Consider the following 18488-nt stretch of genomic DNA (forward strand, 5'->3'; position numbering starts at 1 on the left):
TCATGTTCTCAAGACCTTTAATCATTCTTGTTGCTCTTCTCTGGACCCTCTCCAATTTCTCCACATCTTTCTTGAAATGCGGTGCCCAGAACTGGACACAATACTCCAGTTGAGGCCTAACCAGCGCAGAGTAGAGCGGAAGAATGACTTCTCGTGTCTTGTGTACAACACACTTGTTAATGCATCCCAGAATCATGTTTGCTTTTTTGCAACAGTATCACACTGTTGACTCATATTTAGCTTGTGGTCCACTATGACCCCTAGATCTTTCTGCCATACTCCTTCCTAGACAGTCTCTTCCCATTCTGTATGTGTGAAACTGATTGTTCCTTCCTAAGTGGAGCACTTTGCATTTGTCTTTATTGAACTTCATCCGGTTTACCTCAGACCATTTCTCCAATTTGTTCAGATCATTTTGAATTTTGACTCTATCCTCCAAAGCAGTTGCAATCCCTCCCAGTTTCGTATCATCTGCAAACTTAATAAGCGTACTTTCTATGCCAACATCTAAGTCGTTGATGAAGATATTGAGCAGAGCCGGTCCCAAAACAGACCCCTGCGGAACCCCACTTGTTATACCTTTCCAGCAGGATTGGGAGCCATTAATAACTACTCTCTGAGTACGGTTATCCAGCCAGTTATGCACCCACCTTATAGTAGCCCCATCTAAATTGTATTTGCCTAGTTTATCGATAAGGATATCATGCGAGACCGTACCAAATGCCTTACTAAAGTCTAGGTATACCACATCCACCACTTCTCCCTTATCCACAAGACTCGTTATCCTATCAAAGAAAGCTATCAGATTGGTTTGACACGATTTGTTCTTTACAAATCCATGCTGGCTATTCCCTATCACCTTACCACCTTCCAAGTATTTGCAGATGTTTTCTTTAGTTACTTGCTCCATTATCTTCCCTGGCACAAAAGTTAAACTAACTGGTCTGTAGTTTCCTGGGTTGTTTTTATTTCCCTTTTTATAGATGGGCACTATATTTGCCCTTTTCCAGTGTTCTGGAATCTCTCCCGTCTCCCATGACTTTCCAAAGATAATAGCTAGAGGCTCAGATACCTCCTCTATTAACTCCTTGAGTATTCTAGGATGCATTTCATCAAGCCCTGGTGACTTGCAGGCATCTAACTTTTCTAAGTGATTTTTAACTTGCTCTTTTTTTATTTTATCTTCTAAACCTACCCCCTTCCCATAAGCATTCACTATGTTAGACATTCCTTCAGACTTCTCAGTGAAGACCGAAACAAAGAAGTCATTAAGCATCTCTGCCATTTTCAAGTTTCCTGTTACTGTTGCTCCCTCCTCACTGAGCAGTGGGCCTACCCTGTCCTTGGTCTTCCTCTTGCTTCTAATGTATTGATAAAAAGTCATCTTGTTTCCCTTTTATTCCCAGAGCTAGTTTGAGCTCATTTTGTGCCTTTGCCTTTCTAATCTTGCCCCTGCATTCCTGTGTTATTTGCCTATATTCTTCCTTTGTAATCTGACCTAGTTTCCATTTTTTAATATGACTCCTTTTTATTTTGTAGGTCACGCAAGATCTCGTGGTTAAGCCAAGGTGGTCTTTTGCCACATTTTCTATCTTTCCTACTCATCGGAATAGCTTGTTTTTGGTCCCTTAATAGTGTCCCTTTGAAAAACTGCAAACTCTCCTCAGTTGTTTTTCCCCTCAGTCTTGATTCCCAATGGACCTTACCTATCAGCTCTCTGAGCTTACCAAAATCCGCCTTCCTGAAATCCATTGTCTCTATTTTGCTGTACTCCCTTCTACCCTTCCTTAGAATTATTTAATCAGGCCCTGGTGACTTGAAGACATCTAACTTGTCTAAGTAATTTTTAACTTCTTCTTTCCCTATTTTAGCCTCTGATCCTACCTCATTTTTATTGGCACTTGGTTTAACTGCTTGGATATTGCATAACAACCTAACTGCTAAAGCCCCCTCCTCACTCCCAGCTTCTTTCTTGCAGAATCCCATGGTGTGGTACCATTTGTCTCTGAGAATGACAGTGCAAAATAACTGTAGATCAGATATCACCTTAGTCCTACACTATTTAGCTAAATCACAGCCTCTGGCATACAACAGCTATCAGTTATAGCAAGCCTAATAACTCATTTGCTTATGTTTGTATATTTGCCCTCCACACGTGTTCCAAGCTAATAAGCAATATACTCCATGTCAATCTTACACTTCTGTAATGTCATTTTACCTTTAGCAAGCATAAAATCACTCTTGAGTCAGTGTCATAGGTCATAAAATCAGGTCAAGGGTCAACTGGTGAGAGATGCCCAGATGATCCTAGCTGGTGATCTATGCCTTGTGGTTCAGAGGAAGGCAAATCCCTCTCAAGGTCCCTTCCAGTCTGACTTGTGAGAAAATTCCTTCATGATCCCAAATTTGTTTGACTGTGAGCAAGACCCACCAGCCAGACACTTGAGAAAGAAGAGTGTCTTTACCACCTCAGAGCTCTGGTCAGTGTTCTGTCTCCAGTTATGGCCATCCCTGATGCTTTAGGGGAAGATGACCTCCCCTCCTCCCCTGAATACATCTGGACAGTTGTGTATCTGGGGGAAAAAGAATCCTTTGTGATCCCTCTGGCCGACTGGCGGAAGTCCTGAAGTATGAGATTTTATTATAGTCATAGTCATAATGTAGAGCTGCTGGTGTTATGACCATATTGAAGGCAATTCAGAACTTTCTGTTCTCTCTATGACTCATGAAGGATGGGAATGAACAGGGGGATTAGTAGATTCAGACTCCAAGGCCAGAAGGGACCACCACAACCAAATAGCCTGATACCCCGGCACACATGTAGCATTTCTCCCAGCAGCTGTATTAAAGCACATCTTTCAGAAAGATATCTAATCTCATTTTAAAGACTCCAGATGATGGTGAGTCCACCACCTCCCCTACTATGCTGTTAAATTGTTTAATTACTGTTACTGGTAGGAAATTGCATCTTATTTTAAGGTTGAATTTGTCTAACTTCAGCTTCCACTTTTCACAGAATGATAATGCCATATCTGACCTCTTAGTCCTCTTCCTCAAAGGAAACCTGCACAACACCTTCAAAAGACAAGCCTGGGAACATAAATTCATAACTCGGCTAGACACCAGAAATTATGGACTTAATAAAGACCAGGGCTGGCCCTAAACCAAACAGTACCCCAGGCGAGGAACATCTTTGGTGCTCCCCTCCATTTGTTAAACTTTTGAATACCTTATGTTTTATTGCATTTGTAGCCCATTTCATGACTTTGATGCATGACTTATCCCATGATTTTTTTACATTTTCAAAATAAAATGTTTACACTTCTAAATCAACCCCACCCTCAAAAAATTAATTCCAGGTTGAGCAGAATGTTTTAACTCAAATTGAACTTTTTCAGGGTTTTCTTTTCTTCATTTCTGTGAGAAACTAAAAAAATTTCTAGTTTGGGGTTCAACCCAAAATGTGGAATTTTTTTTCCTGTTTCCGCATTTTTCAGTTCTGCCACTGAATAGAAAATCAGTTATTCCCTCAGTTCTATTTCTATCCCAAGCACTTTAATTAACTACCCAAAGTTATTCAGAAAGACTGTGTTGGAGATGATAATGAAGTATATAGTTCTTTTGTTTTTTGAGATTTAGATATTTTGTCTGATAGTGGACAATTCCTTCCTATATGTGTGGGATTTCAGTCTCTAGCTTAATGTTTTACATTTTGGTTTGTCTAGTTTACATGCTATCATTTGTAGAGTTTGGTACATTTGGAAGATAAATATTATGAAGGCGATTCCAGTTTTAAGAAAATTCTCTAACAGGGATAATTCTGGACCATATCCACCATTTAAAGATTTAATTGGACATATCACCAGAATTGTTGTATAAAACTGTTAAAAGATTTTAAGAATTGTTGTTACTCCTATCTCTCTTTTCAGTCTCAAAATATTATTATAACAGTGTGTCCCATAGCGATACAAATTTACCTTATTGTCTGACTTTATTTTCATAAGTGTCATTTCTAATGTATATTTCCTTGCTGTAAATTTTGTGACTAATTTTTTTATTGATGGGAAATTTTAAGCTCCTCTACTTAGCCAGAATTCCACTCCCTTTAAAAGGGACTGATTGTCAAAATAGTCTTTATTTCGTGCTTTCTATGCTGGTAAGAGTATACAATACCCAGTGTCTGGACAGTGGAGAGGAAGGAAGGTGGTGAGGTCTTGAGAGACCAGTGTTCAATTCCCTGCTCTGCCACAGACTTCCTGCGTAACCTTGGGCAAGTGACCCAGGGTACATCTACGTTGCAGTTAGACACCCATGGCTGGCCTGTGCCAGCTGATTTGGTCTCATGAGGCTCAAGCTAAGGGGCTGTTTAGCTGCGGTGTAAATATTTGGGCTCAAGGTGGGAGCCCAGGGTCTAGGATCCTGTGAGGTGGGAGGGTCCCAGAGCTCAGGCTGCAGTTTGAGCCCCAACTTCTACATTGACATAAGCCAGCCGCAGATGTCTAATTGCCGTGTAGACATACCTTGAGTCTCTCTGTATCTCAGTTCCTTATCTGTAAAATCAGAGTGACTTCTTACCTCTCAGGGGTTGTGAGGATAAATATGGTAAAGACTGAAGTGCTCAGTTACCACAGTAATAGGGTGGGGAAGGCTTGTAAGTACCCGAGAAATCAAATTAATACATAAGTAAATTACTCTTTCTGCTCCATTGACTGAATATAAAAATTTGTGTATTTAAATAGGTGGTTGAATCCTTTATTTGTTACTGGTCACAAACGAAAGCTTGAAGAAGATGATATGTATAAAGTGCTGGCTGAAGATTCATCAGAGAGGGTTGGAGAGGAGTTGCAATGGTAAGGAAAAAATCAACACTTCATGTAGTCACGTCTTCACTGTGAAGATGAGAGCTCTGAGATGAAAACATATACCGTAACTCCTCACTTAACATCCTTTCAGTTAATGTTGTTTTGCTCTTAGGTTGCTGACCTATTAGAGAACATAATCCTTTAAAGTCCTGCAATGTTGCCTTATAATGTTGTTTAGCTCTCCCCGTTCCACCCGCCTGGCGCTCTTGTTGAGGACCAGAGTCAGGGCGTGGGGACTTGCCCCACTCTGCCCATCTGGCATTCCAGTCAGGAGGCAGGCAAGCAAGCAAGCATCCCCGCACCTTGACCATGCTCCCAGGCTGGAACACTAGGCAGGTGGAACAGGGCAAGCCCACACACTCCAACCGTGCTATGCCTCTGCCTCAGCCAAGCTTCACAATCATCACTGGTGAGTACAGTATTAAATTGTTTTTTAAAAATTATTTAAAACTTATACTGTGTATGTATATAATGTCTTTTGTCTGGTGAAAAAAATTTCCCTGGAACCTAACTCCCCCCCCATTTACATTTAATTCTTATGGGGAAATTGGATTCACTTAACATCACTTTGCTTAAAGTTGCATTTTTCAAGAACATAACTAGGACGTTAAGTGAGGAGCTACTGTAAAAGGATTTACATTGGCATTTTTTCTTCAAAGATGCTTCATTTGAATAGCACTCTACAAAATGCCTGGAATTGAAGATTCTATACTCTGACATTCCAATAATTATATCTTAATAAAGCAATCCTATGCTTTGGTACAGATATATTATGCAACTTACTCTCTTTACAGAGATAGGAACAAGTTTGCGCTTTCTACCTTTTTGCTTGAAAAACAGAACAAACTGAATTAATAGGGACAACAACATTCCCTTAGTAAAGGTGAAATATGCTACTGATTGATAGAGAGGGTTTAGCTGCACAGGACATCTAAGGGCCTATCTTCACTAGGATTTTTGCCCTGGTATAGGTCCAGTGGTATGAATAGGGTTGGCAGAACTTGATTTTTTTTTATAACTTGACAGTTTAATGTTAAACACTTGGAAAATTTAAATTGATAAAAATAAGTCATGCAAAATTATGGGCTTTAAGCCTTTTTCAGTTTTTATTGATTTTAAATTTTTACAGTTGTGGGAAGTTATGGGAGGATCAGACAATAATTTAATGACAGACTCTGAGATTCAAAAAGTTAAAGCTTTATAGTTGTTAAAACACAATTTATCAACATCACATGTGTAAGTATACACAGTACATATACCTAAATCAAACTTCTAAGTTTTCAAACAGCATTTTTCTTACTCTGCCTATCTGTAAATTTCTGTTGTTATCAATGGAAATATTTTTTTGTTGGTTTGTGTGTGTAGGGTGAAATAGATTGTCTACTGACATTTACTGATAAAAATCTAATCCTTCCAAGTGTAGGTATAAATATCCTTGTTCAAGGTAGGCTTAAAGGTTAAGAGAGTCAGTTCTAGTCATGTGCTGGGATCATAGACCAAGAGTGTATCTTTATTATAACCTGTTTTAAGAGAATAACAGTTCATGCAGGTAATTTTCTTTCTTGAGGCTCCTACAGGAACCTCATCAGTACCTCTATTATAGGAGAGAGGTTTTTATTACATAGTAACTTGAAACAAGCAGTGTTTCAATATATCTGTAGGGGGCTTTCCTACTGAAAGATTGTCTCCTCTCTACCAGACGAGTGTTGGCATGGCCTCTTAACTTCCTGCTGTTACATGAGGAGAGGCAGCTATGGAGGAGGTGGACGGAATCTTCTGAAAGGTCTTATTGTCACTCTTAACTAGATTGGAAGCAAGGACTTTTTTGTAAAGGAGAAGGAGCAAAGAGTAGCGACAGCTTCTTTGAACCTGAGTTAGCTAGAGCGGAATAGTAATTAAATTGATAATCCCCCTGGAATGCAGTATTTAACATCTATTCAGCAGATCATTGCAGAATTCCAAGAGTATTAGCATAGTAGAACCTAATTATGGTGGAAGTGAATATCAATTTGAGCGAGTTCTCATTATAATCAGAGTGGAAATCCACTGACATGCCTTGTAGAGTTCAGGGCTTTCACTATAAAGGAGGGTGAAGTCTTTCCAGGGACTCTTGCAATAATTGCACTTCCTTTCCGTGTGGTCAGGAAAAATACTTGCATAGACATAATGGGATATTTAGTAGAATCTATGGTCTATATGTGCATTTTCACTTTCTATTCTACTTGACAACACACAAGGAGAGTCATTCGTAAATCATAGAATCACAGAATCGTCAGACTGGAAGGGACTTCAAGAGGTCATCTAGTTCAGTCCCCTGCACTCATGGCAAGACTAAGTGTTATCTAGACCGTCCCTGACAGTTGTTTGTCTAACCTGCTCCTACAATCTCCAGTGATGGAGATTGCACAACCTCCCTAGGCAATTTATTCCAGTGCTTAATGTTATATCCTTGGGGGCAACAGTTTTGGGAAGAAATCACTTGTGACACAGAGAACTGAAAACCTTAGAAGCAGCCATTTATTGCCACACATTGAACTAACCAAAAACCAGCCAAAACTGGCTGGGCTATCCCCTAGTAATCTAACTGAATTGCCATAGCAACAACAAGATTCTATTACCACGACAACCAAATACACAACACTTAACCACCCTGACAGTCAGGAATTTTCTCTTAACTCCAATCTAAACCACACTTGCTACAGTTTAAGACCACTGCTTCTTGACCTATCCTCAGAGGTGAAGAAGAACAATTTTTCTCCCTCCTCCTTGTAACAACCTTTTATGTGCTTGAAAACTGTTACATCCTCTCTATCTTCTCTTCTCCAGACTAAATAAACCCAATTTTTTCAGTCTTCCCTGATAGGTCGTGTTTTCTAGGTGGTATTTTTTTTTTTTTTTTTTAAATAATTTTTGTTGCTCTTCTCTGGACTTTCTCCCATTTATCCACATCTTTCATGAAATGTGGCACCCAGAACTGGACACAGTACTCCATTTGAGACCTAATCAACCCAGAATAGAGTGAAATAATTACTTGTGACTTGCTTACAGCACTCCTGCTAATATATCCCAGAATGGTGTGTGTGTGTTTTTGAAACAGTGTTACACTGTTGACTCATATTTAGCTTGTGATCCACTATGACTCCCAGATCCCTTTCTGCAGGATTCCTTCCTAGGCAATCGTTTCCCATATATGTGTGCTACTGATTGCTCCTTCCTAAATGGAGTACTTTGCATTTGTCCTTAGTGAATTTCATCCTAGTTACTTCAGACCATTTCTCCAGTTTGTCCAGATTATTTTGAATTTTAAACCTATCCTCCAAAGCACTTACAACCCCTACAAGCTTGATATCATCCACAAACTTTATAAGTGTACTATCCATGCCATTATTTAATCATTGATGAAGATATTGAACAGACCCAGAACTGATCCCTGCGGGATCCCACTTGATATACCCTTCCAGCTTGACTGTGAACCACGATAACTACTCTCTTGGAGAGGTATTCCAACCAGTTATGCACCCACCTTATAGTAGCTCCATCTAGGTAGCATTTCCTTAGTTTGTTTATGAGAAGGTCATGTAAGACAGCATGAAAAGCCTTACTAAAGTCAAGATATACCACATCTACCACTTCCCAATATTCACAGGGCTTGTTACCCTGTCAAGAAAGCTATTGAGTTGGTTTGACATGATTTGTTCTTGACAAATCCATGCTGACTGTTACTTATCTCTTTAAGTAATCACCTAGAAGATAATAATCATTTGCTCCATTATCTTTCTGGGTACAGAAGTTAATCTGATTGGTCTGTAATTCCCCAGGTTGTCCTTATTTCCCTTTACATAGATGAGCACTATATTTGCCCTTTTCCAGTCCTCTAGAATCTCTCTTCCATGACTTTTCAAAGATAATCGCTAATGGCTCAGAATCTCCTCAGTCAGTTTCTTGTGTATTCTAGGATGTATTTCATCAGGCCCTGGTGACTTGAAGACAGCTAACTTGTCTAAGTACTTTTTAACTACTTCTTTCCCTTTTTTAACCTCTGATTCTACTTTACTTAAGCAAGCAGCCGTCACTACTGCGAGATTAAGGCTTATAGAAACTCCAGAAAATCCAACGAACTGCACTGTGGAGTCTGTCATTTTACCCAATTTCCCACCCCCCGAGATAAGAAAAAATATCTCAGTAATCAAGATAATATCTTTCTGGTGGCTATTCTGCACGCCCAAAGTTAGTGTGCCATCTTTTAACAAGTTTGAGACCTTGGTGTATTCACAGTTTTCAGACCAACAGGGTCTCGGTGCACAGCAGAATGCACTTGACCTCCAGAAACAAGGGAGCACCTTATGTGAAAATCCCATGTTTCAACAATTGTAGAGTGGTGCTGGTGTATTCTTGATCACATTATATGAACAGAATGATCACTTGTGTTCTTACTGTCTTTTGATTTGGATTTGAACAGATTGTGCCTTGCTCATGTGCAGGTGCTGAGCCACAATGCAAAGGTCAAGCACAGTCACAGTCCCTGCCTTAGGAAGGAGCACATACTGGGGAAACCCAGGCACCACAGGTGGTGCAATCCACCCGATGATGTTTGCCACCATCACATTGTTCTCTCTGCTTGTGCATTATCCTCCTTCCTCCACCTTGAGTCTTTCTTGAGTCCACTTTTTAGAGTGTAGTCCCTTAACTGACGAGCTTGTCTATTTGTTCTGTGTTTTTACAGCACCTAGCACAATGGCATCATGGTTCATGACTGGGGCTCCGAGGCAATATAATGCAAATAATAATAAAAAAAATTCCACTTCCCCTTCACCTAAGTACATGACCAAGTGAAGATAAGAGAGCATGCTTCACAACCTAACGAACTGTGGATGTGCACGCTGCTCTGTTCTTCTTGGAGCTCGAGGGGTTTTGCTGAGGTGGCGCATCTCCACACTGCCTCAGTGCAGGCCAGTGCTAGGAAGGCTTATTATGACTTGGCCCTTAACTTAAGTAGCTGGCTCACTCTGATCCAGGCTAAGAACAAACCAAGGACTGTGACTTGCTAGTTCGGCCTTTGTTGTAAGTTTCTATAAATCAGCAGCTAGTCCAAGGTTTGTTGATATTATCAGTGTGTTCTTGAGCACAGAGGAACAAAATGAGCCTGTAAAACTAACCACAAGCTTTCATGAGCCAAATAAATAAATAAAATTAAAAAACAAAAAAGATTATTTTGGTGTCAGGTTCTTAAAGAGAAAGTATTTAATTGTGCAGGATGTGGAGTGATTGACCAAATAACTTGGCAATTCTACTGTAGACCTAACTCTCTCTTTTACAACGTTAGCAAATGATGTTCTGTTTCTGTTGATTTTTAAGTTAGACTTTTCTTGTCCGCCAGTCTCATTGTACTTTATTTTCTAGGTACTGGGATAAAGAGGTGCAAAAAGCTAAAAAAGAAGCAAGAACGCCACATTTAACAAAAGCAATCCTACTTTGTTATTGGAAATCCTATTTAGCTTTGGGATTTTTCACATTGATTGAGGTAAGAGATGGAAAATACAATACAATGTATTTTTAGATATCTTTTTACCCAATAGTAATGTAAGTCTTGTCCAACAGGCATTTTTAATGAATACTGGTGATTTCATTCTGGGACCCAACTCTTTCCCCATTTATAATTTCTTTCTGTCAGATAGTAGCAGCTATAAACTCTGTATTTTTGTTTGTCAGAGACCAGGAGGTCTCTTCTTAACCATCTCTCTCTCTCTCGCTCTCATAAAAATACAGTAGGGCCACACAGACTACTAGAAGTTGAAAACACTGGGTTAGTGTCTCCTTTCAGTTACAACTGCATAAGAGTGGGATTACACTGGTATAACTGAAAGCACATTATCTCTGTGATATTGCCAACCCTCCCCTCTCCCTCTTCAAGGAGTTGTTTCTGAACTCATATCTGCTGCGGGACTGTACATTACAGTATCCGTAGGTTAGTGGGATGAATTATTAAAAAAATCTTTTTTCTATATGTAACTACGTCACAAAAAAGCACCATGTGGTCTTCAGAAATTAAAGGAGATCTGTACTTATGTAACTTGTTATGACAACATGAAATATTTTATTGGTGGCTTAGAGAACTTTTGAAAAGTTTTTAATATTTTAATTTTAATACTATTAAAATACATGTGTTAATACAGAAGTTCATTTCTTCTGGGTTATATGGCAATTAAAACTGGCCTGGGTATTTAAAGCAAGATAATAAAGGAAGAAGGGTGTGCCAGAAAGTTCTTACTTGCCTTGGAAGAAACTTGGATAGAAAACTACAGAATAAATTATTTCTATTTGTTTCTCTCCCTCCCTCCCCCTTCTTTCATTTAGGAAACACTCACAGTAATTCAACCAGTCTTTTTGGGAAAAATTATTAATTATTTTGAAATTTTTGATCCTCTTGATACTGCTGCTTTGAATTTTGCCTACTGCTATGCAGCTGCTTTGTCTGTGTGTACATTGATTTTAGCCATAACACACCACTTATACTTTTATCACGTACAACGGGCTGGCATGAAATTGAGAGTAGCGATATGTCACATGATTTATCGGAAGGTAAGCAACCTTTCATTTTTCAAATGTATGTGTATATAAGTTAGCTGTTCTAGTAATCAGTTTAAAATTAAGTGTTTGAATTATTTTTCACTCTTGCAATAGTTTTGAAGTCATGGCATTTGAAGGAATAGGGTATAAGTATATTCATGAAAATCTGGGTTAGCATTTATATATGTATTGATTTTTTTTATACTGCACTCAACAGTATATGGATGCCTATATAATGTTGTAAGCTATTGCCTGGGCTCCAGAGGATGTGGGGAAAAGGAGCTGTTGAGTGTTGTGTGCTTGTTCTCCTCTATTCAAGAGATGCACTGAGAGAGAATGGGCTCTTCCCCCCCCGGCCTGTCACCTTCCTGTCTCAGAAGGGAGGAAGTTTGATCAAACCAGTGAGTAGGGGAATAGCCGACTTCTGGAAGGGGACGTTCATGTCCAGACAGACTGGAGCAAAACCTCTCCTTATGCCTCAAAGTACATGTGGGATTGTGCTTGGAGCAGGCGCTTCTCTGCCTCCCTTTGACCAGCCAGGGAGGGCATTAGGGGAGCTGCTGGCTCTCACAGCTCCCGCCTCTCAATTTAAAACCTCTCTAGGTGGTCACTTGCACTTTAAAGCCTCCCATAGGTCACTTGCAGTACTGCTGCCCCACCCTCCCTGTAGTTGAGCTATATTGAGCTGTCTTTCCAGGATGCTGTGAGTCTGACTGATCACCAGTTCCTGGGATGAGGAAGGATTTTTTTTCTTGGCAGGTCCAGAGGGTTTTTCACATATTTCAGGTTAAAAGGAGTAAGAATAGGATGGGAATTTAACACTGGGAGGAATACAGAAATGTTAGTCAATTGCAACGTGAGCCTGGTGTCTAGTGTGAATAAAGGCTCAAAGGGCCAGGTCTCAGAGGTAAATGAGACGGATGTGGCTAGTGACCCTGTTGCTGTAAGAAGGGGAGACCTGAAGTCTTTGCAGACTGAATTCATCCTTAGGGCTCGTCCAGATTAGGGGGGGGAAATCAATCTTAGATACGCAACTTCAGCTACGTGAATAACGTAGCTGAAGTCGAATATCTAAGATCGAATTACTCACCCGTCCAGACGGTGCGGGATCGATGTCCGCGGCTCTCCATGTCAATTCCGGAACTCCGTTGGGGTTGATGGAGTTCCGGAATCGATATAAGCGCGCTCGGGGATCGATATATCGCGTCTAGATTAGACGCGATATATCGATCCCCGAGCAATCGATTTTAACCCGCCGATACGGCGGGGTAGTCTGGATGAGGGCTTAGTACCCTTTATCTCCCTTGTGGAGGGAGAGTGAGAGGAGTCAGAAATTAGGTAAGTCCTAGGGTTTAGGCTGAAGAGGGTTTGCCCTGAGTTATTGGTTATAGTGAGAGCCATGATTCTCTACTGGATCCAATTAAATGCTTGGTATGTGAGCAGGGATGAGGAGGTAGCACTCTTCCCCATCTTTACGTTACTAAAGTTGTGGCCTGTCCCTTAATTCTACCCCTGTCTCTGCATTTCTTTCACCTACATGTACTGATCAACATGTAGCAGTCACCATCTAGGGAGAGGAGCCAGGTGATCAGTGGAACAGAAGCAGAAGTAGCAACTACCAGGCCAGAGCAGGCAGGGAAAGTAACTGGGCAGCTCACAGGAAGAAAAGCTGCTTTCGTCCATTGCCAGTGTGGCTCTTGAGAAGCCATAGCCTTACTAGCTGTCAGTAGCTTCTTTGTGGCTGGTGGTAGCCTTCAAGCCACGAGGCCTCTCTCTACTTTTACCTCCATGTAGGCAACCCTGTAAAGAGAAATTTTGGGGCAGCAGCACATCATGGTCACTGCCTTCCCTCCCATTTCACTTTGTTTACACAAAACACTTTGAGAGGACCCCGGACCTCAGGGCCCAAGTACAAGAGTCTCTCCTTTTCTCTCCCTCTTATCAGCCCTTGATGTAGGAACCATACGGGAGGTGGCAGAGGGGAGAATGTCCTATCTATATAGTTAGGGGCTCTGGTGGTATGACTTAAATTACCTGCCTTCCAAATTTTTGGAGCAGTTCCCTCATCACTCTTGCCTCTGAAGTGAAATTTAGGCAGGGATTAGACATTTATATTACATTCAGATTGAATTTTAATCAACCTTTCTTTTTAAGAGGGGAAAAACATGCAACCCTTCCTCTTTTCTAAAACATGTAACGCCCTCACTTAAAGTTAACATTTAGATTACTCCTCTCTCCATCCTCATCTCTGAACTCCATAATTTATAGTAAAGTAAGAGAGAAAAATGTGGGGAATAATGTCTCAGGCCATATTGGGCTGGTGAATTGTTTTTTATGGACATATTTATCCTCCTCCCTCTTCTGATACCTTGGAAATTATCCGCTGGGAACTCAGTTCTAACATGGCACACTACTTTCTTGTACATAAACATATCTCTAAGGAATTAATTTACTATACTGATTATCATAGCACACTTTGTTTGAAATTCATGAAATATTTGTATAGTAAGCATTGTTTGTTGCAGTGTTGATATTCACTTGGAGGGCTGAAAGCTTGGAAAGGCAAAATGTTCACATTGTTCACTTTATTTCTAGGCATGATTAAATTGAATATTAATCTGCTTTCATCTCATAAATGTTTACTCCCCAGGGTGAAGGTTGAGGTCATGGTAGAACACCAATAAACTTTGCAATCAATTATCCTCATTTGAAGTATATGGATGTCATCCCTTTTATAAATCCTTGATGTACAGTTTTGAAAGAGAAGCTAAATGCTAATTTCCCAATACTTTTTTTTGGCATTCATTAATATCTGTCTTAAATATATACCTGAAATGCCAAGTTTCTGTCAGTGGTGGCTGGGTATCACTGTGTGTGCTAGTTTTGTTAACCATAGTAAATGACAGATTCCTAGTACTGAAGTTCAAATGCTAGTTACTTAAATTGTTGTACTCCTTTTCCCTTCATATGAAGTGATAGAAAACTAATTTTATCTGTAGAACAAATCCTTATCTATCTGTGTTATTAAAACTCCAAAAAGTTGTTTTGTGTATACTAAAAAGTATTAGTAATAAGATGCTACACTCAGATTCTAGTGCCATCTTTGAAACAGACTTCCTATCTCATGACTAATTCTCAGTCTGAAGCTGTAACCCAAAGATCATCGATACAGTGCTTATCTTAAAAATAATTGGCTTCATTTTCTAAGGATTCTCTTCAGTTTGGCAGAAATAAAAAAAAACATAACAGCTCAAGTTGTGAGACCCAGAGATTTTTTGGTTAGGACTCTAAAATGTGACAGCAGTCCCTTCAGTGGAAATAAACTGGTCCTTTCTGCAGTGATATTTTTCCATCTTTCTGTACTTGCAACCAGCAATTTGGAACAGGGAGAGAAGAGAGACCAGAATTAGTTAACCTGATTCTAAAACAAATCCTAATCCAGGGATTGATGTCAATGTTATTTAGATGGTATATCTGGTTGGGAGAAGAGTAGAACTGCTTGTAACAGCGGAACGAAATGGACAAAGGACCAATGAGCTCATATCTGAAAGAAGGTGGCATTTCAGAAGAAGACAGCACTGGGAGTAGGATTCCCCTTAATTTCTCCACAACAATCATTAATGATTTCATGTAATTACGCCCTAGTTTCTTCCTCTCCAGCCCCCCAAAATATAGCCCCAGCCATGTGTTTTCAAGGAGCTGTAACTATATGGAAAATTCAAAGGGATATTAACCAAAATGTGTTTTGTGCTAGAAAGAGAGAAACATTTGACAAATAGAAAAATTTCAAATCAGGATTTCTTTTTAATGATCTATAACTCAAAAACAAACAAACAAACAAAAAACACCACCTTGGTAAATTTTCTTCAGTTCTTTCAGAAATTCTCTTTTGCCTTTGAAGTATATTTGGCAATTTTCAGGCCAAACCAACATTCCCAGTCAGTATTCTCGTGGATGGGGAGAGAGCTAAAATAGGGGTTTTTGATGGAACCTGGTTACAAGCTTAAGGCCACTGCTTGGTGTTTGACATTGCCATTTCCCTAGACTTAGGTCTAGGCTGGTTCTTTTTGTCAGGAAAATGTAAATGTTTCTCTGAGATTTTTTTTATGACACACATGCTAATTTGAGAGCAGTTAAGCTGCAAGAGTTGCCAATGACTACAGGAGGGGTTCTCTCCCACCCATAACAGTGGCAGAGAATGACAGAGTGAGCAGCAGGAACTGCTGTAGGTGTGCTCTTGTGTACACCTTCTCCAACCCCTAGACAACCTTTAGAAACTATACTATTTATATGGGAACTATCTGGCTGATTGCTTTCTCAGAGGATATCAGCCCGAATCTTTGTAGGGTGGACAAGTTGGAGCTGCACTAGTGAAGCAGTTTAGCTGGGGTACCTAGAAAAAGGAGGGAGAGTTGGTGAAACATAACACACAAACATAACTACTAAGACATGTACCTAAGATCACTTCAGACATTTTACTGGTTGAATGGTGGTTTGTCGGTCTTTCCAGATCCTGAAATCAGTGAGACTACTTTGCTTAAAGTTGAGCACATGCTTATGTCTTTGCAGGATCAGGGCTTTCAGTTGTGAGCTCTTTGGAGAAGAGACTATTTTGAAAGCACCAGCGATATTTTCAGTAGTGATGTAATGTAAATAACAACTCCAATAACTATTTGATCTGCCTCTTGAAGATATATTTCAAGGGTACAGTGGGCATCATTAAAAGTCTTGGCATTTTCCCCCTGCATCTTCATATTTACAGTACCTGTATTTTGGCATTTGCTGTGTGCTCTGTTCTTATCATTGGAAGATTGGGGCAAAGACTCAGCCGGTCAAACTGAATCTTCAGGATAGAGCTTTCCAGTCTAGTTTTGCTCAAGTATTCTTGACGGAGGGATGCGTGTGAAAGAAATGTGCGTTTTTTTTTGGTTCAGGTTTAATATTTTGCCATATTAGTTTCATGTTCTGAGTCACTTCTGCAAATGCAGAGGGAAATAGATTTTTAATGTCAATTCTGCTCCTCTTTCCGCCTCCCCCATATACTCTTCGATATGTGTTTTCTACTTTAGAGCCAAATGTTGATCACCAGCCAGTGTTTTAACTAAGGCCTTTAAACAGCAGTTCCAAGAATTCTCATGTGTCTTCATCTTTAAAATGCCTTATAATTCATAGCTCAGATGCCAGTTTTGTCAATAATACATCTAGGCTTTAGAAGAGATGATGCAGCTATTCTGATACCATACAGTGTGATAGTTAATTTAAAATAATTTAAGAATGCTTGATTTTTTTTTTTTTTTTTCTATTTCAGGCTCTTCGTCTCAGTAACACAGCTTTGGGAAAAACTACCACAGGTCAAACAGTAAATCTTTTATCAAATGATGTGAACAAATTTGATCAGGTAAGACTTATTATTGGTGGTCTTAGACAATTCTGGTAAGGAGATGAGAGATGGGTCCAAGTTGCAATATTTGAGGGGTATGGGAGATGAGGTTTTACTTCACAATCATTGTTAAAGTGACAACTTAGGCTCATAATTTAGTATTGATTTTTAAAGGTGGTTTTACCAAACATATTAATAGCAATATCTTCCTGAAATTGGAAAAAAAAATCCATTTTCTTTTTGTGTGTAGATATTTCTGCTCTGTTTATAAACCTTGCATAGTGCTGGTGCATGTAAGTGTATTAAAGGCAACTCTACAATTGACTGAATTATTTGAGATGCTTTTCATTTTAGTTTTTAAAAGGTTATGTTGAGTGAACTGAAACACATTTAAAACTCTTCATTTTAGCTTTTAAGCTGCAGTTCAACCAGGATTATTGTAATAACTGGGAAACACTTCCATGCTTTTTAATAAGGTATCCTAGGCTGAAGTGATATCCCAAGGCAGTGTTCCTGTTGAATTAATAGACTTCACCCTAATGTTATGTGTGTTTCACTAGAATATTTAAAATTTAAACAAAATACCCCCACAAAAAACTACATTAAAAGAACATTATTAAAGTTGCCAAGTCAAGCACTCAAAAGTTAGGAAATGCATTACAATCTCTGATTACACCATCACGTACTATGTTTTTCACAACCCCTATCAGTTTCAGTGCATAGGAAGGATGGAACTGACTGACTGAACAGGCAGTCAGTATTTTTGTTTTATCCTCCTCATTCAGTTGTGGCCCTAGGCCTTATTTATTGTGCACTATTCAAACTGTGCCCTGAAGAAGATTATTCATTTCCTTATAGTATCAGAGGGGTAGCTGTGTTAGTCTGGATCTGCGGAAAGCAGAAAACATGCAAACATTTATATTTTAAAATTGAAAATTACATGTATTTATATATACAATTCCCTACTGATAAGAGTTTTATTGTTTGTGTTTGTCTTTTCAATTAATGCTAAAAGCTGTTTTTATATCTTAACTAATTGTGCAGGTCACAATTTTCTTGCACTTTTTATGGGCTGGACCACTTCAAGCTATAGCAGTAACTGCACTTCTCTGGATTGAAATAGGCCCATCATGCTTTGCAGGAATGGCAATTCTGATTATTCTACTTCCTTTACAAACCTGTATTGGGAGGTTGTTTTCTTCACTAAGGTAAGGTAAATTTTTGTGGTGCCTATTATCTGTGCAGGTTTTGAAAGTGCATGTGTTCGGCTGGCCTGATGTCAAAACTGCCATGGGCTAGGCCCTTGGTTCAATTTCCAACTGTTTGCCAATATTTTCAAAAAGTAGCAGCTAAAATAAGGGATGTGATTTGCAAAAGTGCTGAGCATCCAGCAAATCCCATTAAAGTCACTGGGACCTGCTTGGGTGCCCAATCCTTTTGAAAATCAGGTTGCTTATTTGCTTGGCTACATATGGACTTGGAAATCCTAATATTTTGAAAGATCTTGACCTTGATGTCTTGCTGCATGGGCATTTAGGGAATGGGATTGTTGTGGACAATGCTGCTGTTCCTTGCAACAGGAAAAAGAGAGTGCCTTGGTTTTTCACAAGGTCTGACCTCTGAGGATGATAAAGATGTTGCAGTCAGAAGCTCTGAAAAGATTCCTATGTAAGGCTCCT

At 39.5% G+C, this 18488-nt stretch overlaps 1 protein-coding gene across 5 annotated transcripts in view; it reads left to right on the top strand.

Moving 5' to 3' along the window:
- The window catches only part of ABCC4 (ATP binding cassette subfamily C member 4), a 230388-nt gene that overhangs the window by 30451 nt on the left and 181449 nt on the right, over positions 1 to 18488 (top strand). For 4 of the 5 annotated variants that reach the window (XM_050947094.1, XM_050947121.1, XM_050947130.1 and 1 more), the window contains 5 exons: positions 4740 to 4850; positions 10263 to 10383; positions 11217 to 11441; positions 16738 to 16827; positions 17854 to 18017. In XM_050947094.1, coding sequence (XP_050803051.1) covers positions 4740 to 4850; positions 10263 to 10383; positions 11217 to 11441; positions 16738 to 16827; positions 17854 to 18017 — 711 coding nt within the window. The remainder of the gene's footprint in view (positions 1 to 4739; positions 4851 to 10262; positions 10384 to 11216; positions 11442 to 16737; positions 16828 to 17853; positions 18018 to 18488) is intronic. The other variant, XM_050947112.1, reaches the window with a different exon arrangement.

This window comes from Gopherus flavomarginatus, chromosome 1, assembly GCF_025201925.1.
Source record: "Gopherus flavomarginatus isolate rGopFla2 chromosome 1, rGopFla2.mat.asm, whole genome shotgun sequence".
NCBI classification, from domain to species: domain Eukaryota; kingdom Metazoa; phylum Chordata; order Testudines; family Testudinidae; genus Gopherus; species Gopherus flavomarginatus.